The sequence below is a fragment of the Haliaeetus albicilla genome, chromosome Z (assembly GCF_947461875.1).
Source record: "Haliaeetus albicilla chromosome Z, bHalAlb1.1, whole genome shotgun sequence".
Taxonomy (NCBI): domain Eukaryota; kingdom Metazoa; phylum Chordata; class Aves; order Accipitriformes; family Accipitridae; genus Haliaeetus; species Haliaeetus albicilla.
Window position 1 is genome coordinate 4,317,389 of NC_091516.1, and position 27,277 is coordinate 4,344,665.

The 27,277-nt window shown below is 37.1% G+C and overlaps 1 protein-coding gene across 1 annotated transcript in view; it reads right to left on the reverse strand.

Annotated features, from left to right (window-relative positions):
* HCN1 (hyperpolarization activated cyclic nucleotide gated potassium channel 1) overlaps nt 1-27,277 on the reverse strand; it is a 207,953-nt gene that overhangs the window by 43,038 nt on the left and 137,638 nt on the right. The window contains exon 5 of the mRNA XM_069777633.1: nt 3,554-3,700. Coding sequence (XP_069633734.1) covers nt 3,554-3,700 — 147 coding nt within the window. The remainder of the gene's footprint in view (nt 1-3,553; nt 3,701-27,277) is intronic.

The following is a 27,277-nucleotide window of genomic DNA, read 5'->3' on the forward strand; positions in this document are numbered from 1 at the left end:
ACCTTTCAGTAAGACTGAAATTTCTGAATTTAATGAAAAGAAACCTTTAATTCTTTGCTTTTATCAGAGAGCACCTTTCCTTATGAGCAGGTAGTAGCACACTGCATATGGCAATGCATGGTTAATTCAGTTTGAGTGCATAGAGCTGAGGATATCCAATTAACTACATTACTGCAGGACTAATATACCCAAATTGTGCAACTGACTTAACCGGGGAGAATATAAAGTTTTTAAGTCCCATTTTCTAATAAGTGTCTACCTTAGTTCCCAGTCATTGAAGGGAATTTATTAATTCAAGCTTAACCTTGAATGATACAGGTCAGCTACCAGTTGCTTTACTTAGCTATGAAGCACCTAGAGAGAGCCTTGTAAAATTTAAAAATGGTTAGGATTCTCTTTTTCCTTTTTTTTTATGAAGCCTTAGTTAATTCCCCACAATAAACATGACTTTATTTCTGTTACCCAGCGAAGTTAGCTACTCACACATATGCATCAAAACTTTTCTTAGCTTTTCATTATTTTAATCATCCAATCTACTAGGAATGTTCCATACACAATTTTCAGAAGCTCAGTAAAATTAACATCCATCCTTTTTTTATCAAAAAAGTCATCACTCCTAAAGAGAGTCTAGCTGTAGAAAATTTCAGCTCATACAGTAAACGAATGGCTGAGAACAAGGAGAACTGAAAACACTGCACCTTTTTTTACAATATTTTATTAAATTCATGCTATAATTATGCAGTAGTTTGTGTGTTTTGTTTTGTTCTGCTTACTGTAAGTGAGGAAATAATGGTTTCAGTTGAATGTCTTCATCAGAAGCTACGTTAATCAAGCTAAGTGTGCCATGTGGAGATTCTGAATGTTTAATTCTTACCTTATGCTAAACTCGAAGTATAATAAAATGCAGGATTCATTAAAAACTTAAGAAATGCAGTAAATATTTATTCTTGAATGATGTGGCTAGGGTATCTGTGCTACCACTTGGATGTTATAGCCTTGTCCGGTTATTGGCACGTAAGATGGAATATCTCGTCCAACATACAAACAATTGTGTTCTGCCTTTAAAAGGCTCTAATTTATCATCCATTAGTAACATCAAAAAGCCACTACCTGCACTACCAAACTGCACATACTGAAGTGGCAGCTAAAACAGAATTTGAAACTGCTAAACTAAGCAAAAACCCAAATAGTGTTTTCAGGGCACACTGCACGAACTGCTGCCAGAATTTGGACAGATTTGTTGGGAAACCTGTTCTGGCATTGCCACTGTCCAGTTCTTACTTTCTTTTTTTTTGGATCTTTTTCTGGAACAACTATGTTGTCATCAGGGCAGTGTGCAACTGATTGTAGCTGAGTAAATACATTTTTCTTATATAATACAGAGAACAAAGAAGACCTACTAAGTACAGCATGATCATAGCAAAATCAGAAGCCACTCCTTCCATGAAATTCTGTTCTTACTTCATGTTTTTAGTGGCTCATTAATTTTTGAAATTTTCCATGCTTGGTCTCTCCCCAGAAGTGCTTTTTGGTTTTTTATGCTTGACCAGATTTGCCTTGCTGCTCTTAAGCAATAAGAAAAAAGGAAGGAAAGGGGATAGAACTAGTGGAGGGAGGGAGAGAGGCTGAGAGCGAGGGAGGAAACAAGGAGAGAAGGAGGAAAAGATGGGTAATTAGCGTGCCATAACTGCAAATTGTTGTTAGTAAAAGAAGATTTTGCAATGGAAGGGTAGTAGACTTCATTTATGGAGAAATGCTTTCCTTAAAAGCGGAAATAGATGAAACTGTTTCTGATGTCAGTGACTGAGGTGTCTGTACACACTTCTGTTCCTTTCGCAAAACAAAAGCTCCATACTGGTCAAGTTTCATGTTCTGACTGTCACTGTTCTCTAGGGATAATTCCCACACTTTTCCTGTCCTACATGATAGTTTTTTATAGTACATTCTCCTCGTGACATGTCAAAAGCTGCCGAGGGGAGCCACAGGGTAAACTGGCAGAGGCAGTGCGGAAGCCAGAGCCCTCTACCTGCCCTCCAAAACACTTACAAATTCACAATGTAATGGAAGGACTCCGGCTACATTTATGTTAGGGAATTATTTGGCCCAGGCACTGGAATTCAGTCAGCTGTATTGTTAATTTGTTAGAACAATCATGGTTTGGCCTGATTTTGACTTGAACCATCTAGCAATGACCCAGGAATTTGGGGCACTGTTCACCGTTCCCAGCTGGCAGTTTGTAAGAAGGGAGGCCACTATTGGACTTTGATAACACAGACATGGCAAAACTGTGCCAGCTGCCCTCAGAGCCCGTGAATGCACAACACATTGCTTCTTATAACTGTTTTAAATACGGAGCTTGATTGATTTTGGCAATGGATTGTATGACATGTTTTCCCTTCACAACAAAAAGCAGGATTCAATGATACAGAGAACACATCACAGACCTATGCTCTTCTCATGCGATGAAACTTGTTAAAGAAAACCCTCAACCTTGACATATCTTTCCAAAAGTACAGATGTCATCCTGTGCTCTGTTGGGTGGGTTTATATATATATATACACACATATATATATACATCAAAAAGTAGACTCAATATATATATATGTACACACAGGCATGTATTCAGCACCACTCATCCCATAGCAGAGGATACTACAAAGCATTACTTGATATCACTGAAAATTACACAGGTTTCATCACCTATCAGATTGCTCCTCCTTTACTGTCCCCTTTTCTTGTTTCTTTTCTCTTTTCCCTGTTTATGCTTTCTTCTCTAAATTATTCAACTTCATTCTTCTCTGTTTTTTTTTCCTCCTTTCAGTAGAGGGTATCGGCCAACTGATAATACAAACATCCTTGAGTAGGTCAGGCATGAGCACCACCCAACAGAAGACAGTCAGGTTTATATTCCCATTAAGCAGCTACCTCTATTACAACAAGATGAATGCTGCCTTCCTCCCACACAAGCACCTTGCTTCCAGACATGACATGACATGACATGACATAAACCACCAAACTGGAATACAGACTACAGTTTTAACAAAAGAGATTTTTAATGGCTTGTATATCATATTCCAGCTTCCCCATCTCGAGTAGAGACCATCTTGTCCAATGATGCTACTTCACAGAATCAAACAAAGCAGTTCTCCCTTCACTGGTGGCTTTCAGTGGTTTCATCTGCACAGATGCGTGGTTAGCAAGTAGGGAGAGCAGAAAAAAACCTTTCATCCAGGACTATTCTAGTCCAGTGCCCATCTGTTCTAAAGAATGGCAGAAAACCATGAGTTTCTCTTAACAATTAACGATGGGGTTTTACTCTTTGACATCCTTGTGTGGCAGTAACTCTGACAGACTGGTTCAGAATAGAGTGTAAATCTGCTTATTTCTTTGTGTCGATCTAATACAAAATTCATTCTCCTGGTCATTCATTGACTAGGTCAAATGAGATTAAATGTTACATAATAGAATCAGAAAGAGCATTTCAACAAAGAAGCAGCAAACACAGGAAACTTTTCTGTACCATGAAGAACTACTCAAATACTTTAATCTTACCTCCCTGAGGGGATCATTGAGCTCATTCAAAATGTTTTCTTCATCGAAGATCTTGCCTTGGTAGCGGTGCTCATAGTAATCATGGATCTTCTGGCGCATTTCAGCAGGTAACTTGTGGAATGACATGTACTGTTCCACTTGTTTGTACTGTCAGGACAATAAAAGGAAGAATCAGAAAAAAACCCCTACTTTTTTACTATCTAAAGGCACCTACAAAATGAAAACTTATTCAAGTATCCACTTAAGCTTTACATATTTCATAAAGACAACATTTTATTCATATGTCAGAGAATCCTCACACAGATATTAGTTAATTTAGTATTACTCACGTGGCAGCACAACTAGAAATTACGGAAACTGTCTTTAGTGGTGATGCTAATATCCACATCAATATGTAAGTTTTAGTAGCCAAACCCTCACACTTGTCACACTTTGTTCCCTAAATTCCCAGCTATACAGAAGTTGTGAAAGTACATCAACACCATTTTTAGCTCATTCCATGCGGCAGACAGGGAAACTGTACACAGTGTCCATCTACATCTCTAGTGCTGCATTCAGAGAGAGTTTAAGGTATGAAATTTCAGAAACTGGCTATGCTGTATTAATATGCAACATATTAATGTTGTGTATGCTTATAAAGTGACTGAAGAACAAAGTTAAAATCTGTGGAAATACTGAAGTAGAAAGCATTCCTCAGGAGGAATGAAGAGAAAAGAGAAGTGAACTGGAAAAATAAGCATGACATCAGGAAATAGAAAGTGGGGGAAGAGAGAGATGCCAAGACCCAGGAGACTCAGAGGATCTCACTTCATTTACCTTGCGCATTTGGTTTCCTTGTTTCTACTAGTCCTCTGTCCTGTCTTCTGCTTTGTTTGCATCCCTTCTTCAGAAGCCTTTTTGGATAGCATAATTTTCAGAAAAGAAAGTCCCAAACTAACATACTCAGAGTTGTACTGTACTAAACTATGTGATACATCTCAGACCCACAAAATGGAGAAGTTGCCTGTACCACGAATGGACAAGTACCACCTGACCAAGGCTTTTGCCCCTCAGAACTCCCTTCCTTCTCTCAGTTGAAGAGGATAAAACCCCTCCCAGGCTTATAAGTGAGTTAAAACTTGGCAGAAACTTGGTTTACTTCTGTAAAGAGTCTTCATTTAATTTTTTTATTCATTTTTTCATGCTTAATTAGGCAATTTTAACTGTTTTCAGTGAAAAAGCCAATGAAGTCTTAATTAGGATCAGCATCTCTGTAGAGCAATTACATGAATTTATAATGTACATGCACTCCTTATGAACTGCAGCACATATCCTTTAACTTGTATAACTGAAGGCTGCTCCATCCTCTGGAACTGAAATTAGTTTTTGCTTTGCAAAGTGGCATAAGATTAGATGAGGCCATGTGTACAACATGCATTCCACAAATAAGAGGAAAGTAATTTTGCATGGGACTATTTAACAATGTATGATGAATATGTAAGTCTGATTTAACCTCTGTACAGCTATTTTGCACCTCTGAAGCAAGAATTCTTCACCCCCATCCTTTAGAAGCGAGATTTAAATTTGCATGCTCATCATCAGTTTCTGTTCTGATACGGAGAAATTTATCCATACATTGTGGGTTTGAATCAGAGTTGTGGGTCACCAGAAGACAGACATGCTCTAGCACAAACAAATTATTGTTTCTAAAATTACCCTACTAATCAGTCGCAGCTAATCTAGGCACAGATTTACTTAGAGGGAAAGGACATGAGATTGCCCAGTGCTCCACATACCTCACCAAGGTGGCCACATAGCCCTAGCTGCTGTGCAGCGCTCCAGCTTTTCTGCAGCAAAGCCAAGGAGAAGATGCACTGCGCAATGTCCCCTTTGTGTCTGTGTCCAGCCTGCCATTGCTGTGGCCCCATGTAAGGATACGTAACGTGTGTCGTGTTGTAGTACATACACATGGGCAGGGAAGGGACTTCACTGTGCTCCCTAGCACAGGGGCTGCACCCCTCTACCCAATCTTATTTGCATACAAATGTGCTTGAGCAACACTAATGAGGAGTAATCCTTGTTAAGAAAAAATAGACATTCATTGAGATGTATATTGTAGGAGAGCTGCAAAGGACTTTTATACCAGAATGACCTTGAATAAGAGAACATTCATGCTAAAAGCAATTTGCTTTGCCAGCAGTTTACACTGCTCCCTTTCATTAGTGCTGTTATTTGAATAGGTGCTTTCTCCCACACACCCGAGTTCTTTTCTATACCAGGGTTTATGCTTACACATGAGAATTTTAGGGAAACAGAAAAAATAAAACTAGTAGGAAGGTAGTGCTTATCACTGGTGTATCTTAAAATGTTTCCAAATTAGTAACACACAGAATAATAGGGACAGCTGCATATTAGCAACATTTTCTTTAAAAAATCTACAAGAAGGAAGTTAAAGTCTCCCACAATTCCAAGAAATATTTAACCATCTAAAATACTATCAAGGTCTCTTCCTATGTCAAATTATCTGACCCTGTGAGTGTACAGTATACTATCACTATCACCCTGTAATAAATCTTTTCTTAATCTTTCTCGGTGTCATTTTCACTCATATTCTGTATCATTCATGCTACTACTGCTCCCTTCTTGACATTCTGTCATAGCATTCACGTGAAGTGTTCCCTCAAAACTCCTAACACTCTTTTCTTCAGCAACTGATATCTTCCACTAACTCAGTCCAAGTAATGATTGCTGGTTTATTTCTCAGAAAAGCAAGTTCATTTTTTCAGCATGCTATATATCACTGTGATGTGTCACATGCCAGTTGCAAAAAACTGTGCTAAAATGAAGATGCAAAGAGAGCAAAATTAATATGGTCTTGCTCATTTCGTGTAATAAAACACTAATTTTTCCAAGTTAGTTCTGAAGAATATTTTCTCTATGGGTATCACAGATATCAATAATGGTTAGAACTGGAGATGTTTTTCACTTTTAAATAATTATAATGAATTTTGTTGGTTTTTTTACTCATGAAAAAAATGCACATAACTTAAAGAGAAATGAACTATTTTCTGGGAAAAAAAAAAACATGTCAAAAAGGTTTAAAAATTCTCATTAGCACCGTGAATCCCTTGAATAAAAATGAAAATTCAGTAGCTTCTTCCCCTGATTTTTCTAAGTGTGATTTTACATATGAAGTTGATAAAATTGTCAGTGAAGTTAAATTTTGTCAAAACTTTGTATTTTAATCATATTTAAAAGAGCTGTAACTGATCCTGAGTCATCCATCAGACCTGACACTTGAACCTGCATCTTTATATGAGTGGAATAATTTCTCTCTGACTCTTCTCATTACACTGTATCCTGTATCTCTTCCCTTCCAGGTTGAAAATTTTGGTTTGCATGGTTTTTTTTTGTTTTGGTTTGGTTTGGTTTTAGGGGTTTGTTTGGTTGTTGTTTTCTTGTTTGTTTTGCTTTATCCAGAAAAGAGATGGCTTAAGTCCACATTCATTAAAGCACCTTTGGTGCTTACATCTGCGTGAAATAATTTTCAGAGCCACAGCAAGTTCCCTCAAAACTGACTTTAATTTCTTTTCCTTTTTTTTTTTTTTCCTTTTGTTATGGCACATGGGAAGCACCAGACTACATTCAAAATATAAACGACTGTGTTAAAACTCTCTTTTTAATTTCAAATTGCCTTTCCATACTTGGTCCTGCCTGACACAAGGAAGACTTCATTTTCCAGGGAGGACTGTTTAGTAAGGGACTCCATGCGTGCACATCTAAAGGGATGTCAGAGGCCTCTAAAAGCAACAGAAAACTTTGGTTTCTGAGGAGAGAAAGAGGCATCCAGGCTATTCATCAGAGCCTGCGCTGGATGAAGACATGGCAAGACAAAGGAAAGCTAAGATAAACGTTTTAAAATGAGAACATTGTTGTTTTATCTAATGTTACTACACACAAGTGACTTTATTTCCATAAAATCCTAAACATGGTCCAGTTAACCTCAAAATGTTTTCTGGTAATCAAATGCTTTCAGACTGCTTTAAAAAACTTCTTAATGCATACTGATATAGCTGACTGCAATTAAATAAAAAGATTGTCATCTTTCTTTCTTTCCCTGGATTAGCTGGCTTATACTCTGAAATATGGAGACCTGATCCTACTTGATGCTATTTAAAATGCTTTTATTATTCATACAAATACCTATTTTTGTATCCTGCTGTGCCTGTATACTATCTACTCTGTTTTTGGCCTGTACAAACCATATATTCTTTTTGCACTTTAATCGTCCTATCTCTCAAATTCGTTACATGTTGTCTTATATTTTCATAGAAGTAAACAGTATTTTTGAATGCTGATGCTGTTTTTCGTACCTGCTACAACTATGTATTCCTGGTCTATTCAATATCTCACTGAATGGAAGAAATACTGTGCTGCTTACTGCTCCATGCCTATCTCTTTTTCAAGGTGAATATTCAATTGTTTGTCCTAAAATGAGTACGTATATTAATGTGATTTATATATTGCACTGCCATAATTTCAGTAATTTCTATCCCAGTGTTTTATATTCATCACTGAAATGAAAATACCCATAAATGCTACACAAATAAACAAATAAAATTGCTGAAATAGGTGAGAGCTAAGTGGATTACAAAGTTAGGTAGTATTTCACAGATTTTTACTGCAAAGCATCATCCAGTAATAACTGCTTCTTGTTGTTTCAGCCATAATCTTATTCATGGGCTCCTTGTATGTAGCAAAATTCTGCTACTATGTTCCTCCAGCAAAAGGTGAGTAGTATGACACTGATCACATGAGGTCCTTAGTAGAGTTGGTTAGGAAACTACAGTTATCCTTAAAAAAAGAGGAATGGAAAAAGACAAAGGAGAGGAGTGAGGTCTTTTTCATAACAATTTGCAACTGAAGCAGGGAAAATATTTTAAAAATAAGACAGTAGACCAATACAGGCAATATCCCAATGAAACCAGTAAAATGGAAACCTGAATGTTGATCTCTCACAAGATATTTTAGTACATAAGTTGAGCCTACCAGGTCCTTTCCTCATAATATTTCATAACAATCAAATTGCCTTTTTTAGCTGAAAAAAATCTGAGAGTCCTAATAATCTTTACAGCTTAAGATTCAGTCCTTGATACAATAAACCATATAAACATGAAATACATGAAAAGTATCAGTTAAAAACTATGAACTAATGACATTCTCTTATTGTACCTGGACCTGGACCTGGTCACACCCAAACTACCTGAATACAACAAGTGCCAATGTCAGATTCTTCCAAAATGTCAGCACTCAACTACATTGATAACTGACTAGCTTTTTTAAAATGACCTAGGTCCCTGCACCGCCACTTGAAAATCCAGCTTGAACGATATGCCTTTTGCACTTCGTACAATGATTTTGACCTTGGCAACAGAGACCCACTTCTATGAAAGCTCCCCCAAAAAAACTGTAAGCATCTGTAAAAATGTTTATGTTCAGGTTCTCTTTCTTTTTACCACAAGTGTAATCCTGACCCTTAAAGTACATTAATAAAATATTTTAATTGTGTTTTTAACATACTGTACAAGATGTTAATATAAAATGAATCACATATAGACAGGCTAGGAAAAAAAGAGGAAGTAGCACTTTATTGGAGGTTTACATCCAATCAGAGCCACAGCCTTACGAATACAAACTTTTCAATGTGATGTAAAAAAAAACCCCTATATACTGATTACAAATGTAAAAAGAAAGCAGCAGTAATTTGTAAAATCCTTCTGCTGAATTAAGGAAGTTCAGTTCCACAATTTAAATGCAATAAACTCATCAGTATTCTTAAAATGGTTTGAAATTGCTTGCCTGCCATGTATAAAATAAGAATCTAAGCAGCATTGCAATATGCAGATTTAACTCACTGAGAAGGAGCAGAAAGGTGAGAGGAGGCAATTTGATCAAGATTGAAGCCTTTCTAAATAATGAACATCAAGCAAAAAACCATCAAAATTCTGCATGGTTTCTAAACTACATTAGGAAAAATAGGTCCCCTGAGTTATTCAATTTATTCCCTTGATATTGCAAAACCTCAGATCACATAACTCCTTATAAACAAATCAAGCCATCTCAAAACCAGACCTTCTCTCTCCATCAATCCTTTAAGAATATTGTTTCAGGAAGCTCAATGGTCTTCTATATAGTTCTGAACCTTATTTAAAATTTCAATCTAAATGTACGCAGATGCAGTTTAAATCAATTAATGCTTAGTACAAAATTATCTAGCAGCTCCAAAAGCTTGTGTTCCTTGGTATTTCTCTCTGGAGTGTTTATAGATGGAATCATGTCTCTTCTCAGCCTCATGTGAGTAGTCTATTCTACTTTTTGTTCAGAAGACAACATACTGGCCTTCATCTTTTTCATCCATTCTGACTTCAGTTCATCTTTCTCCAACTGCAATTACTAGAACTGTACATAATATTTTAGAGGAAGTCTCACTAATTCATAATTCATACTACTATTACTTTCCCATCTAGTGGAAAACCAAGATGCATTGAAATGGTTGTTTTCAGTCATTCTATGAGCAGCTTCATCACTCAGATTCCTCATTTTCTCCTTGCCACTTGGAATTGCTGTGCTCCTCATCCTCCAGTTTAGAGCAGCAGCTTGTACTAGTACCCGAGTCGTTTGATTTTTAAATTCTGAATTTCATCTTATTACTTCGCCTCTCAAAACTCAACTCAATCTTTCTATGAAGTATCTTGATCTTTCTATAATATTAGCATCTGAAGCCTTATACCACCCTAAGGTTCATATCATCATTGAACTCATCAGCACACTCCTGAAGGTATTATGCAAGACTAGTGACAGTATCATGCCTTTAGGTATTTTTCTACTAGGCTTGTTCCAGCTTGATATCTGGAAAACCTGCAATGGGCCCATGACCAAACTGGGGGAAGGACCAGCAGCAGTACATGTGAAAGAAAAGAAAATTGCTGTCTTACACTAGCTTTGCTTGTGAGAGCAGGAGGAGGTCTACATACCCTAAAGAAAATCAGTTTTGTGTATATGACACGTTATGGTCTACATAGAAGTTGTTACATAGAACAGATCCCAGAAACTCCTTATACATCCCAATACTTAAATGATTTTCATATTTGTAAATTTTCATCTATGGCTACTTTCAAAAAATCAAGAAAATCAAAAGGCAGCAAATTTGACTATCACCAAAATTGGACTTTGAACAGAAACTTTTGGAATTATAAAATTAAGACTGCTGTCTTTCTGTGCTAAATAGTCTTGAAAAATGTGAACTGACAAAAAAGAATGGAAAGTTTTTAGTGCGATGCCTTAGTTCAGCTTTCTAAAAGTCAAGTGTATAATTTAAACCAGTTACCCTGACTCCTTTCTCATAACCAGACAGAGATATAACAAGGGGCAATTAATCTCATTCTAAAATTCATGTCTCGCATACATGGCATAAACTTACCTTTGTCATCCTTCTCTCTCTCTCTCCATTGACCCTAGGGGAGGTCTAAGTGACTAGCACTGACAAATCAGCTAAACATCAACTGTAACCATGTATTTTAAAATAATGATTTATTTACAGATTCTAAAATATGAACCTTTCTATTGTGATACACATATATATACAGTATCCGATCCAACAGGAAAATACTAAAGGATTACTTTCAAGTTCATTCACCCTTATAACTCTGCTTCTAAAATTTTAGACTTAAAGGAAGAAATTTAATAAATTTAGTTTTCAAAAGAAGAAAGTGAATGCTACAGGGAGACACTGATGAATCTTTAGTTATCAAATGCCAAGTGAGGATTTTATATTTGTGTTTCAGACTTATGGAAAAAAGCAGATGGGTCCTCTACATTGGAAGTGCAATAAATGAGGTTCTATCTGATTAAAAGGGAAAGGCAGTTAGTATGCCAACGCATCACTGAATAACAACTGACAAAATGCACTGAACTACAAAACGGTCTGATGTATAAAGGATTTAATTCTAATAAAGCAATATAATTATAAAATTTCTCCCCTGACTAACTTTTTAGTAGTGACTAGGCACATGATTCAGGTGACTGTCAGTTATCTTACCTGGCAGAGCATATAGCATTTCAAAAACCAGCTCATCTTAATAGGTTTTCAAGTAAGTGTTGAATAAAAAGGCAGAGTCCCAATATTTTCATATGGTCCAAATAGCTTTTTCTTGGTAGAGCATTTCTATAAACACACAGCTTACAATGTTATGAAACAATTTTCCAGTATTTTTTAATCCCTGTGAAAGTTCATTGGGTTTACACCCCAGGGGTTGAAATGTAATTCCTGCACTTCCCACAAAATATAAGCAGGTATCATTGATGTCAAAATCATTTTTCTCTGTGCTATTGTGCTGTTAAGGCTTTGAAAGGAGCTGAAGGAAACAAGGAGCTTTGTCTCTCCTCTTGTCCTTCACTTTGCTGGGCACAAGATTTTATTTTCTACCTACAGATTTTTTTTATATTTTTTTTTTTTTTCAGTGAAGAAAAGAGTGAAAAACTTTCTGATGTAGTTTGGGGCAGGGGGCAGGGGAGAGAGGGAATTGTTTCAAAGCATCTAAACATTGACATTAATTTGCTTATTCATGGAGTTCTAGGCCCCTCACTTCTATGCAGGAGGTACCAGACAGACGACATTGCAGGAAAAGAGAGGTTCAACAGGGATCCTGAGATACAGAACATGAGGGATGCCATTTGCAATGGTTGTTTAAGCAAATACAGTTTAACATGGAAGCTATCCAAAACAAAATGTAAAATGTTTTAAGCTAAAACAAAATTATGTATTTTGGGGGGGGTTTGTTTGTTTGTTTCATTGATTTTGGTGCTGTTTATTTTTTAAAAAGGAAAATGGATATAATTTTCTTGGAGTGTGGAAAGGTTAATGGTTTTGGTGGAAAATTTTGCTTTGTGGAAAGTGTGTTTGGTATTAGAAATATCCACCTCCCCCTCAAGCAGTGCTAATACATAGCTCTGGAGGTAACAAAAGCTGTATGGACATTGACAGAACTGAACGATGATCACACATTTGCAATGAACTGCAGCTGGGTAGAGGCTTTGCCACATTAACTACACGAGAGGTTTTATTGCCTCTTTCTCAAAATTATTCACATGCCTAAGTGGACTTGGAAAGCAAATAATCATGGAATTACACAAACTATTAACTATGCAGGAAACTTTCCTGTTTAAAAATGAAACCTATCAAAATAACATTCTGGTTTACAATTCACAGAAGTATCTGTAATGTCTACTATGCTTAAATTTAGTATTCAACTGAATGTTGACTTATCATTCAAATTACATTGAAGAGGGAATATAAAAAATGCCAACTGAAGTTTCGTCTGACCAAAAATTCACAGGCAATTAATTTTTAAGCAATATATTATTTCATTTGTTGAGATTTCATTCTGCAGCAGAAGGATAACTGCAAGTGCAATGAATGAGTACTGAAAGAATATGAAGGGGAACAGTTTTTCGCCTTCTGAAAAAAGAGTAACATCACTTTTTAAAAACAATCTTTCAGCAAAATATACTTTTTAAGATTAAAGGGATAAGATTTGCAAAATTCTGTGCAAAGAACACAAAATGAAAATACATAACTTCCATTTAAAGGTACTATTTTGAATGAAAACATTGAGTATTTTAGGCAGCCTCTTTGCTAAAGCACTTTATAAGCTGTTTCAATTAAATTCCATATATTCTATTATGCAACACTATTAAAATAGTATGTACAAATTACATGTCGTCCCTCCCCACCAAAAAACAGAATGTGCAATTTCATATGGCACATTTCCCCCTTTTTATGATACCCATCTCCCTCTCATAGGAAGCAATAAATTAATTTGCTTTTTTCACTCAGTTGTTTGAGAAATTAGATAATAGATTGTTTACAAGCTTTTAAAATGATCTCTTAACCCAATATTCAATAGTTCCAACTCACTAGCTGAGCTGCATGGTTGTATGTCTAGATATCACATGATATTGCTTCTGTTTGCTGAATGAATAATCTAATTTGTATAAATAAAAATAATGTCTGAAAAAAGTCCCTGAGGCTCAATTCTCCCAGGAAGAATTTGAATAACATCAGACAATCATAGACAGCAGGCTACATTTTTCTTCCTTTTGCAAGAACTTCCAGTGTAACTTTGTAAGTGGCTTCTATGTTAAAATAATAATAAAAGGCATTAAGTTACAGATTAGTGGGAAAGGAATGAGAAGAATTGCATAGCTTATATTTATTAATGGCTATTTAACAGATTTTCAATTCAAATTTCTCGTCACATTTATTCCAAGAACCTTGTATTTTTCTCTTCTTTAACTCCTTAGCGTGTCACCAGCTGCAAGCATTACTCCTGACACACAGTGGTGTAAATGAGGTAAAACCAGTATTCCTGCTCCCAAAAGATGGGGAACCCCTATTTTTGGCCCAGCCATTGTTTGACTGTGGGAGTCTGGGCAGGGCATGTAGATACTGCAGGATACTGTTATATGAATCTTTTCCATCTCAGACTGCAAACAGTGCTATTCAATGAACCTGTCAGCTGGGTGATAAAAGGTCTCTGAAGTTATTATCTCTTTTCTGCAGTTGTCAGTCATACAATCCATTCACCAACTGTTTGCGTGCCTCGATTCACAGTTACAGAACCAAACAATAATATAGTGGGTCTGCTGCTCTGTATTAGCTGCGTTGATGCCCCTTGCCTGGAGCTTCAGCTACTGGCAGCTACAACAGAGTGGAGAACATGATCACTGATCAGCTCTCTTCTACAGTAAGGGAATCCTACCTCACTAATGAGTATTCCTCATTATTGCAAAGCCCTCATGTTATGCAAACACAGCATAGGTCTAAGCTTTTACCTACTGCCCTTAGTTGACAACCTGAATGGTTTTTAGATTACCAGAGGACAGAAAGGAGAGAAATGTCAAAAACACCTTCCCAAGCTATAAAGAATTCTGGATAAATATTCCTAAAGTATTTAAGCTCAACTTCTGTTCAGTCTCACCTAATATTTAAAAGCATTATCTTCAGTAGCTCCTACTATGTATTTGATATTTGCAGCACTCATTCTCTTCCATACGACAACAGGTTTTTTTACCTGTACAGGAGTGGACTCATTGCTTCTGTCCCAATATTAAAAATAATCTCTTTAGGCTCCTACTCCATACTCACTGGAGGGCTGCAGCTGGTTTCCATGTGCTTGGCCAAAGGGGACTCTTGTCCTCCACTGGAAATTCAACCAGGAGTTAAGAAACATTGCTGCACCCCTTGCAAGGGTTACTGTATGTCTGGTGTTTGTGCAGTTCATCCTTTTAAAATCCTTTTCATCCTAGCTTTGACTGGGATTATTAGGAAAAGAAAGAAAGGTTTTGCATGCCGAAATATCTCCATGTTTCAAATGGGGACAAGACTCAAATCCCTGTCCCTCTCTTGTACGTGTTCCCCCAAACACATTGGAAAAAGGAATGACTTCCATTTCACAAACACTTCTCATTTATGCGTAGTCCTCTGGTCTACAATGGCAGGTTATTTAATGAGCCAGCTGAACTTTTGATCTGACTGTCGAGGCACCAAAGGACAATCTCTAACCAAATATTTGGTCAAACTTCAAGTTAGCGCTAGCCTTAACATTTACTTATAGGATGATTATCTGTGATGACAACCGTATACCAAAAATGAGTAAGCACAGATGGTTCTCAAATGACCAGAGATCTGGTTGTGTTCAGAAAAGACACCAAACAGTGAACCTACCAATCAACCGTTTGGTTATCTTATTTCAGTAGCGGCAAAGTAGTAAGCTCACCTGTCTGTCCCACAGTCGTTGAATGGCTGAACTCACTATGAATCCAGGGATATTTCTACAATCTGCTTTCTTCACTGCTACTCTGCTTAGCATACAGGGATTTTCACAGAAGGAAAAAAACTAGTTTATAATCAACCATAGATCAAAATAAAAAGTAAGTTTCCTGATGACTGGTATGACAGGTTCACTTTTATAGTTCTTTATCATGAGATGGAACTGAAGTGATTTGTTTAGCCTAAAAACTATCGTCTGTTTACTATCTATTTTTCACTAAGTACCTCCCAAAGAGCACTGTTGATTCCAAGAATGCTTTAACCTGTCATTTTACTTACATGCAATAATTAAACATTTCCTTTCAATTGCCACAAAATACACAATCTCTTATTATGGTTCTTTTTAATTAGTGTAATTGAGAAATTAAGTAAGTTATGGGGAATTTTCTGAATAGGATTTGTTTTCTTAGTCTGTTCTTTATCTCGCGCAAATCTGCTTTTTACTGTTTTAAAAAGGGGAGGGAAGGGAAGGAGCATGTAAACCAGGCTAGTTCCTCTCTTCACAGAGGCAATGACAGAACTCTGATTTAATGAAACAACTATCAAAGCCCCAAGGCATGAAAAGAAAAGCATCACTTCCCCATGCTACTATAGATGAAACTCTATCAAGTCTAAGGCAGGATTATTTTCTTTTTTAATGCGGAAAATACTGTACAGATGACAGTTTATTAAAAAATATCAGATATGCTGTAATGGTCTCCTCAAAATTGCCAGTTTCAAAGTGAAATTTAATACCTATCCAGTCATCTTGTACAATTTTCCTTATCTTTTGAATGTTCTGGATTCAATTTTTTTTCTTTTTAATTTGCCTGTGCCAGTAAAAAAGAATATACATTAAAAGAAGTGCCTGGAGTGGAGGGAGAGGAGGCACAAGGAGTTATTGCCCACATACACTCTGGGGGAAGAAGGGGGTGAGGGAGATCAGCTCGTCTCTGCTCAGTCACTCCTTCAGTTCAGTTCTTGGCATGATCAGCAGTCTGTGCAGCTGAAGGACCTGTAATGGGGACATCTGTCCCTAGGCACTGAATGCATGCTGCAGCTACCTTTGATGCTGACCCTGGACACAGGGTGACAGATGTCAATCACTTATTTTCATTTGAATGGAATTTTTTGAGAGATGCATGTTGGGTCTGCCTATCAGGAGCAGTGGTTTCCCGTGGCATAGGCTTCACCTCACTCCATTGACCCTGCAATACAGAAACATTGCATAATGCTAAATTCACCACGTGCTACAAAGCCTTTAGCTAAATGGGCGTGCTTAGTTGTTAGCATCTCACACACAGGAAATGCAGTTATTTCAAGAAGCAATCTGAAGTGGTAATTTAGAAAAGGAATATAGAAAAAGGTATAATTAGGTTGACATTAGGTAACTTTACCTCTATTGTTTAATAGTTGTAATGAAAAGAAGAAAAAAAAAGTTTTATTAGCACTGTAATTGTTACATCTCGTGGTGTTGTGCCAACAGCTATGCTACTAGCAGCACCAGAACAAGCAAGACAGAAACACTGGCACGACACAGATGCCGATCTTGGAAATTCTGGCTATGGTAAGACCTAATTATGGCTTGCCAGTTCTATTTGTATTAATTAGTGGGAAATGCTGATTCATGAAAAATAACTTGCTTTTTAAATGGATCCATTTCAAAGACACTTGCCTGGCAATAAGTTTATCATGCATGGGAAGGTCTGTCCAAAGCTAAAGGGAGAGAAGATTCTTCAGTAAACAAAGATGGTCCAGTTCCTCAGTTATAGGATGTATTGCTTTTCCTGACCTCTGATCAAAGACCTGACAGTGTCCTAATGATGAGGAAATGGTTCTTCTAGGCTGGGCATCTCTCAGTGTCTTTTCTGCTTTGCCTAATAAGCACAAATCAAGGCAGAGAGAGACAGAAAGTTCTTCATAGGGATAGAAATTGCAATGTAGATGATCACATTTCACCTTGCTTTTCCAATAGAGTATAATCACTTACACAGAATCAAGGTGGTGGGAAAAACTGACAGAGACTCATCCCATGCAGATGCTACTTGTGGGAAAGAAGGGTCTGCACAGGGCCATTGGCTGCAATTAATCCACCTCCTTGCAGGCCTTTCACGTGTAAACACCTGCGTCAGTGTCAGACAGCTGCCATAGTAAGATTTTTTTTTACAGACCACAGGAGCTTAGAGAACACCAGAAAACCTGCTCTGAGCAGGTAACCTCATTATTACTATTATTACTTTATGATCTATTGTTTAACATATACAGTCCAAAACCCTCCTGCATATTTTATTTGAGCATACAGCTTGTTACTGCATGATGCAAAGAGCCTTTCCACTTATAAAGGAGATTTGGAGATTATATTTTATTTTTTAAGATAACCTAAAATTGTTTGTCAGACTGTTCAAGTCTCCAGCTTCACCTAAATCACTGAGGTTAACACATGATATCACACAATATTCAAGATCCTGAGCCTTCCACACCAACAACTGCAACAGTCCTACAAACTGCTCCTCTTCACATTCCCAGCCACTGTGTTTCATGCACTCTGACAAAACATCTGTAATCTCATCTTCTGTTTCTCCTTACCTTTTCTTTATCTAGTCTTGAAGTATAAATACTTCAGAGACATTCTTAGGGAAATGAATTTGTGGCACCTGAAGGCTTTGCTGATAAATGACAGCCATGGCAGTAAAGTAATACTCCAAGCAACCTTTTGTACTCCCTTGAAAAGCATCTTTATAGACTTGATGGTTCCAGAGGAACGCCTGTGAGCGACAAGATGTATCCTCTTATATTCCAGAATTATGGAACTTACTCACTAGGTAGCGAATGAACTTAAGACTTAGAGATAATTCTTTAATTAGAATAAAATGAGAAATAAGAGAGCTAGAGACCCTATCAGGGATAGAAAAGCCAATGGAGCACATTCTGGAAAGAATGTTTTTTAAGGCAATTTATAGCTTTCTTCAAAAAAATAGACTAACAATCCTTGTGATATTTCTAGTTGTGAATAAAGAAATAGTTCAATGCATCAACCTTTCAATCACCCAAATGTATCAAATCTTACATAAAGAGTAAGTCTTATTTTTCATTCTCCAAAAAGACACTCAAAAAGTTCTTAGTAATAGTGGATTACTACCCACATCTCTATGGAGATTTAACTCGCAAATGATGATACTGTATTTCTGTGCTGATGATTTCTGCAGAAACACTCAGGGAAATTGTTTTATTCAATATAGCTCGGTTCACCCAAAGGTCAAGTCACAAAGCTGTAACTGCTAAAGAGAAATAATGGAACTTCTGTCAAACAATATCTTTATTTTCTTTTTTTCCTTCTTCCATAACAAGAAGGAGAAATATAGAGAGCTTTGGAGAAGTGGGCAAAACATCTATAAGATGCTATGAAAAGACATGAAAGTAATGAAAGGCTAGCAAAGGGTTCTTAAAAAATTCTACAGACAATTCTAAATTAAAAAGACCTAAGGATTACTTACTTTTTCTTTGATTTATTTCTTCCTGTCTCAAGTATTTTTAGGAGCACTCAAAAATTTTAGTAAAATTGGCCTTAGTTTTAGAGTTGAATAAAGGACCCCTTGTTTCCATGGCAAGAGAAGCAATTTGCACTCTAGTACCACTGGCTGTGAGTATGATAGCCTCCGCTGGCTGTTGTTTCACATGTGCCATTGATAATCTAAGTCCACTTTTATTCTAACTAGTACTCTAAACACCAAATGATTTTAAGGGCTAAAGCACCAGCCATATCAAGTATAAGCTGGCATTTCCTTCTGTTTTTCACATCCAATACTGACATTTTCTCAAAGCGATGGCCAGCACAGAAGCCCTCTCTGACACCCAGGCAAAGTATGTCAGAAATTGCATATAATGTAAATTACAAAGTTAAACTCTGTTTTGAGCAATTTTGTGCCTTTAGCCCTGGTGTAACATAGAAACCCAGGCCACCACACTGAGAAATCGCCTTAAGTCACTGCAGATAGAGACAGCTTATTCTCTCAGCCTGCCCCAGGATTGTTCCCTACCCTGTTCATAACTGTACTGCAAATTTAAATGTCACATGCAACGGGGCATACACCCAATATTGATGGATATACCACAGAACAATGCTTTCATTAGTCTTTTTTCTCCTTTTTCCTACTTTGTCACATTATTCTGTGTAATTACACCGCGGCACCCTGTCTTGGGAAGCTCTCACTTTGTTAGCATAAGTGGCACAGCATCCTTCATAAAATAAAAGCGTTCTTCTCCTGCCATGGCAAGACTGGTGGAAGGTTTAGATGAGGAGAGTTTTGAAGAAAAAGAGGCCATGTTCTCTGCCAGATGCCTTGGACACAGGCATAGGGATTGGGGGGCAGACTGGTAGACTGAGAAAATATGAAAGAAAATAAAGCTGAGGTAAAAACAAGGAAGAGTTAAGGTTTATGCCTGTCCCAAATAATTTCTGCATTTGGCACTGTTTGGCAAGGTTACACTGTTCTTTGCTACCTTCCCCAAATCATGAACTCTTACAGAACAAGAGCCAGTTTCTTAAATATTTTGCAAACAGAAATTTAAAACACAATCTTTCAGCAATAAAGAATTATATTTTCATTTACTGAGTTACATACACTAGTGGTTTTATTGTGCCTTTGCTTTTCAGTCAGAGTTACTCACTGATTTTTATAGTTTTGCCTTAAAATCAATGGCCCAATATAGTCCATTAGAGTTTTAATCTCTTTTTCCCTTTTTATAGGAGTTCACTTACACATCTTCAGAATTTTTTCCTAGCAAAACTGTTTGAACAGTAAATAATGTCTGCCTTACAGGTGCACCTGATGGAGCAGGGATTATCAGCTGCTATCCTGACTCTGCCCATGCAACCCAAAACCTCATGGCTGGCTGACTGGGTGATGTGAGATGGTGTCCAGGTAATTATTACCATTGACGGTTCTCACTTTGGGTCTCTTCTGTTATTTTGTTTGCACTGTCCACTTATAGAAGCTGCTGATGCTCAAAGTAAGTGGGGGAAACACAGGTGGAAATAAAAGGCTCATCTCTATCCCGTTGCCCAAGAATCAGAGGGCATGCCAAATCATTTCCGAATTTCTTCCAGATATGGTCATGTACTGCTCAATGGGAGGCTCTTCTCAGCAGATAAATTCAAGGGCCATCAACAAATCCCTCACTATAAGCTCCTATGTCTATCACAGTTCCTCCCTAAAACAAGCCGACAGCCTCTCCCCCTGGTGCAGTCCCAGTTCTTTCCTCTCTTCATCCTTCCCTGCCTCTCACTTCACATATCCTTTGGCTCCTGCTACTTCCAGCTGCTTTCTTCCTCACAGGCATATCATAGGAAGAAGTCACAGATGCCTTTCTACTAGCTCTGTTACACTGATCAGTCACCTTTTGGGGCTCTCTGCCTCAATTTTCCTTTGCATTAGCCTTTTGGGCTGCCTCTGGTGTTGGTGGTATTCCTGGCTGAGGTGAGTCCATGTTCATCTTCTAATGTTGCCCAAACAGGAGCTGAAAAACTCCTGATGCTGTGCAAGAGTGAAGCAGCAACAAGAGAGCTAGACTCTTCCGCCAGGTGATCGCCCGCTCCTCTCACTTGCTTACATTCTCTAAAAAGTCAGGGGAAAAGAAAGGCCTATGCCAAAAAAAAAAAAAAAAGTTGAAAGAGGAAAAAGGATAGGGAGGTTTCTTAATTAAGGGAATTAACTCCATTAAACTCTGGTTACCAGCTCCTATCAAATGTCTAATAACAAACACTCAAAGACCTGCCTTCACTTTTCATTTAAAAATTGCTCAGTGTTCTCTTCAAAACTATATAAAATTATATTTACTTTTACATCAAATTCTTCATGAAGAAAAAAGTTCAGCCAGCCCTGCCTGCATATATACAGGCATCCAGCACTGCCCCTAATAAAAGGCATCTGATGAACAAATATTTTGTCTAGAAGATCATATAGATGCTTGTGTGAAAATGACATATTCCTAATCCCAAACTGTACAATGCAGACCCATAGCATTGTGCATTTTTATGAAAAGATCTACTTTCATTACCCTTTTAGCATACATTTAGTGTTTAGAAAAATGTGTTCTAAAGGTTTTGTTGATTCTTTTCTTTTCTTTGCAGAATTCTGCTGGAAAAGGTAAGTCTAGTGCACTTTATGAAAACACAGGGAGATGATAAAAACATTTTACTTCTCTATTCATTACTGAGTCTCTCTTCTAATACAGGTTTCTTGAATTAGTGTTATAGTATTTTTTCAAAGTTAGTAACCACTTGGACAAAACTGTAAATTTAGCATGCAATAGAACACAAAGGACTGTTAAAAACACTCTTTTGCAGAAAAAAGGTTTCAGTCCTACTGCTATCCTCTGCATTCCAAAGCCTTTATAAATCTACATTGCATATCTTAGTTATACAAATTATTATGTTTTCAAGGCAGACATGCTTTAATTACTCAAACCGCAAGAAACAGGGTGAGGTCAGGAGAGAATTATGATTTAAAAGTCAAGATAAAAATAATCAATCCTTCTTTCTTCCCTTCCTCCCTAACAAGGCAAAGGAAAAAAAAGAATCTGCACAGCAAGGATTATTTTCTCACTCATAATATTATATTAGATAATATTGAGTGCTATTTCCTTCTACACATACAGGACACAAGCAAAATCATTCTAGTGTAACTGGGATAATTGCTGCCAGTTATATCTATCTGGTGTGAATCACAGAGTTTTTTCTTGCTAAAAGGTAACGTGCACTATATGTGAACAGAGACTGAAAAACAAAAGTTAGTTCCTTGTTTGTTTCCCTTTAAAAAAAAACTATTTAAAGTGTAACCCTATGATAATTACTGTGAAAAGAAAGCAGATTGTGTGTAAAATCTGGCTCTGGTATAACTTCATGCCTTCGCAGCTAATTTTATATAGTCATTACGAACATGGCTGAAATTATAATGAGCTTGCTTTGCAATTTCATATGGAAAACTGTTAGAAACCTAATCCATAATGCAAGACAGCAGAAGACTTTATAGGTAAATTACCCACAACACAGCAATAAATCAAAGTCCCATCTGTCATTTTAGAAGCAGTGGGAGTCTATTACATTTTGGCACAGGTATGATGCAGCCGGGTGGATAGCACTTGGCTTGCACAGTACCTGCTACTGGGAGGAACCAATCGCCTTTTTAGAGATGCAAGGCAAAAATAACCAGCCTGATTACCCCAGCAAGACTGACCATAACAAGAAGCTGAAACACAATAAGGAAGTATCAGGACAAAAGAGGAGAGCAGTACAATGAGAACATTCTGACTGATTTACATTCCTCTCCTAAAGCCTCACCCTTGAACTGAGCAAACAATTCAGTTCCACTTGAAAAGTAACAAACTAACTCATTTATTTTGTTATCACTGTATAGTTAAAGGTGAGTAACTTCTGATTTTTGATTAGCAGGAGAGGGGGAATAGTTTTTGTCCTTAGTTGTTGCAATAGTATTTGTTGTTCTTTCCCATTTCAAAACTTGATAAGATCAAGGTCAAATTAAATACCACAATGATGTGCAGCAAAAATTCAGGTAACTATAATAAACACAAATTGATAAAGATTAGCTTACAGAAAGAGAAAGCAAGTGATGCCAGTAGAAGCCCTATCCTGACACAACAAATATTTTCATGTTCAGTGAATAAGTCTCTGTCTGTGCAGCCTCCACTGGCTGTTGTGACTGTATTTACCTATGCATTTATATATCAGATGGTTGAGTTCACAATAGTCTTAATTATGCACCAAAATATTTAAAAGCATGCACACAAATAAAATAATTAGCATATCTACAAGTTCCTTCATGTGCATGTTCTTTTAAATAACGGTATGCACCCTGTGAAACTGAATATCTGAAAAGTTTTTTCTGAGCTGCAGCCATGTGTTTTTTCCATTTCAGCATGTTTTGCAATTCAGCTATACTAAGTATCTTTTAATAACTTGCTTTATTCTAAGAAATCTCAGCGCTTTCTACAAGGATCAATAAGGCTTACAGAAGACAGGAATACTACATCTATCCATTTAGCAGCCTGTCACCTGATGTTTGCCAAAACAGCTTAAGATGATGATTCAGAAATAATCGAAAAGTCAAGACTTACAGACTCTTTTCTAAGTATAAGACACTCTGGACTCCCAAATAAAATCACAAAACCAAGAATTATAACTACCTGAAAGAATCCACAGATACTGTCTCAGGCAATGACTCTCAGTTATGCCTAAATATTTAGGGACTAATGAATTTTCTACTTCACAATGCTACAATGACTGTAATGCTTTTGGCACAGTCAATACTCAGTCTTGAAGGTCTGAGACTGTACAAAACTTTTAGCAACTCTTGTTCCTGATCATTCATAACACACTTCAAAAATTGTTTACTATTTAAAATACTGCACTGTGGCAAAGCTAAATAGGATATATATCTGTGCAAGCTGATGAGACTTTTATAAAAACTTGCAAAACTACAGGCTGGTAGTCAGTGACAAGGTTTTGCTTTATTTCCCTTTTTTTTTCTTGCAGGTAGATATAACTACAGGATAAGATAAACCATTCCTTTAATTCCTTTGGGGTGGCATGTATACCGTAGCACAACTGCACAGAAAAGATAAGATTTATCTGCCAAGTGGCTCACCTTCACCAGCAATCTGAACGTGACATGACCTACTGCTAAAATTATGCTGTATAAGTGAAAATGGACATTTGTTAAGTGAAGAGAAGGAGTTGAGACCACTCACAGAAAATTTTTGTGTTACACTGTTTTCAGGTTTTCTAAAAACCACTAGCAGCATCAGAAAAGCAATGAAAAGCTACTGAACTTAGAAATCAGTATATCATGAGAAACTTTGCTGCTCAGATCAGACCAGATCCAGGAATTAGATGCCAAAACTCCAGTATTGTAAGTCCAGCTGAGTGTCCAAAACTCAAGTTCTGCAGTTTGTATTTTGAACATCTGTCCAGTTTAAGTAAAAAAAGCCAGAACAGTTAGATTTTCAAAGATTTTTATGAACAGTATATATAAAATGTAGGCACAGAAACTCTTCTTCATCTGTATCACTCTACCTCATCTGACCCTGGACTCTGGCAAGGGCAAGCTGACAAAAAAATATATTTACATTTACATCTATATGGATATTTATATTTAGTTCAACAATATACCAAAAGCTGGCACACGCCAAGTGGTCCTGAGTTTGCCATAGCTCTTCCTTTCCTAGGCATGTGCATCATGACCAGAATTGCTATTTCCTAGACTCCTGTGGAAATACATAAGTCCCTGATACTTAGAGATGAAAGGCTTACAAATATCTAAAGTTTTCCGGAAAAGTCTCCTAGGCACCAAAGCAGTACTAACCAGCATGCCGAGAACTTGCTATCTGCCTTGTTTCACCTTCAGTTTAACCACCAAGTGCTTGAAACTTGGGAAAACATGGAAGAGCTGCCTCCTGATCCTCTTAAGAAAATGCAGAGGCATCACTGGCTGAATGAGCAGCTACCAAGTCTTGATTCACTCTATGGCAGAGCCCCTCCACCACATCCTAAAATAACCGCTCAGAGAAAGAAGCACAAAGAGGTGGCCCCCCTTCCCAGTTTTCAAAGGGAGGTCCTCAGATGTCTCACTGCACAAGATGCTCCAGTATGTACCGCAGCCTTGTGGAGGGGAAGGGAAATGGAAACACGCTTTGGCCACTGCTGCCCCAAAGCTGCCCCTAAGCTGCCCCTGAGAGCTTGCTGCCTCTTGCGAATGCATGTCCAGTGTCTTCCCACGGACTACATGGACAATTTAGATATCCAAACTGGAGCTGTGAGGGACAGACTCAACAAGCTGGTGTAAGGCCTTGTGTTACAAAATCTAAAGCTGTCCTCCTGCCCTAACTCTGTTATTCATTTGTAAACATTTCTTTGGATGCTTAAGAAATGAAAAATGAGCAATCTGATCTTCAAATCCCAATGCTTTCTATGTAAAAATACACAATGCCAATTAGTAAGTTGCTTTTAAATTTTCTTTATATGCAATTATTACTTTTTCTCTGAAGAAAAGTACATTTAGGTCCTTTTCTCCCTTTGAACTAAACTGATTTAGCTGAAGATGTTCTAAAAGAACATAAATTAAGAGATCAGATAAAAGCAGAGTATAGGGTTAGGAGATGTCCTTTGGGACATATGAAGTTGATGTCAAGCCCAGAATTCTTTCACAGCTTTCATAATGATTTAACATATCTTCCCATGACTGGGACAGCATCCACTATATGGAAATAGCTGTCTTTTTTTCCATTTCCTCTGATATCTATAAGGTTGAATCAAATATATTTTATGCCTCTTTAGTACTTGCAATTGGTAAAATTGCTTTGATTGTTTTTTCTATTTTTGAAACCTTGTGCGGTTGTTTGAGTTGCTTACCAATAGAGAAAAATCTAAATATACAAAATGATAGCATAATGACAACGGATCTAATAGCTGTCATTTTATCAAAGCAATTTAAAGATCTTTACACTATGAGACAATCTGTATGCTACTACCAAACTTGCCTCTATTGGGTTGTTGTGACTTTGTTCACGGACATTTTATGCAACAACAGACTGGAACAGAGGAAATATTAACCTGTCTTCAGTCAAGATTATTCAATGACATCCACAGCATTAGGTGAACATCTTCCTATTAAAAACTGCCAACATCTGAAGGAAGTATTTAACTAATGATCTTCACCTCCTTGTCAAGTGACTGTTCATTTGGCTGCTTTGTTTCACACTAGTTTGTTAACAAGTTCTGCATATGAAATGTTGCCTTTGCAAAGGCAAACGTCTTTGAGATGTGGTGACTTCCTAGATATTAGAAAATGTCAAAGGTGTTATCACTTAAAATATTACTTTTATTTACTACTGCATTATCTTTGACTTATACCAAAGACAGGAAGGAGAGTGCTAATATGCCATTGATTTATTGATTTATTCAGTCCTTTTATAAGGTAGAATGGTCTGTCAGACTTTCTTACTGAAAGGGGAATACGGATTGAGTATACCTGTCTTGGACATGTCTTTCTCCTTTGTCGAGTTATCGGCCTTCACTCATTGATACCAAGATCTAATGTATGCATTCAATCTGAGATGTATTTTTTCTCTGAGAACTGTCCCATTCACTTCAGCAGAAAAACATCTGAACTTCCTCAAACTGACCAGAATGTACCAATGCACCCTTTTTTGTAGAATTTCTTGGTATGTGATTTTATTGTCCACCTTCTACATTCGACAGCTTAAAATCACTGTTAATTTCCTCTGATAAATGATGTCTTTGGCCCATAAGAGTAAACACGTGGAGCAATATTTGCTTTCTTACCATACTTTGATTTCTCTCAGCATGCAATGCTTGGCACAGGCCACATTCCTAGCTTGTGCTCTTAGATGGTGTTTGATGTATCTGGCTTAATGAAAGCTATCTCTTGTCTTCCTATGTTTATTTCTTCCCCATTTTGAATTATGACTGTTCTAGTTTTGCACACCCTGAGCTTTGGAAGGATCTGAATGAGGAAGATACAGTTATTTCAGCAAATATGTCCCTTCTAGCTGCTTTCAGTGTGAGAAGAACCAGAACTCGCCTTCCATTAGTTGCACTCCACAGATATATTTATGGAATATTATTTTAGCTATGGCAGTAAAAAACAGTCGAAAAAAAAGGGGGACAAGATTTTCGCATGATGTTACCCAAAGAAGAACTAAAGAACAACCTCTTTCTTCACCTCCACTATCATTCTATGTTGCCTAGCAATTCATGCTAATTACATTATTTTCTGTAACTCTTACAAAGAAAACAATGGAGCCAAGAAATACACAATCCCATATACGTAAAACTAAAA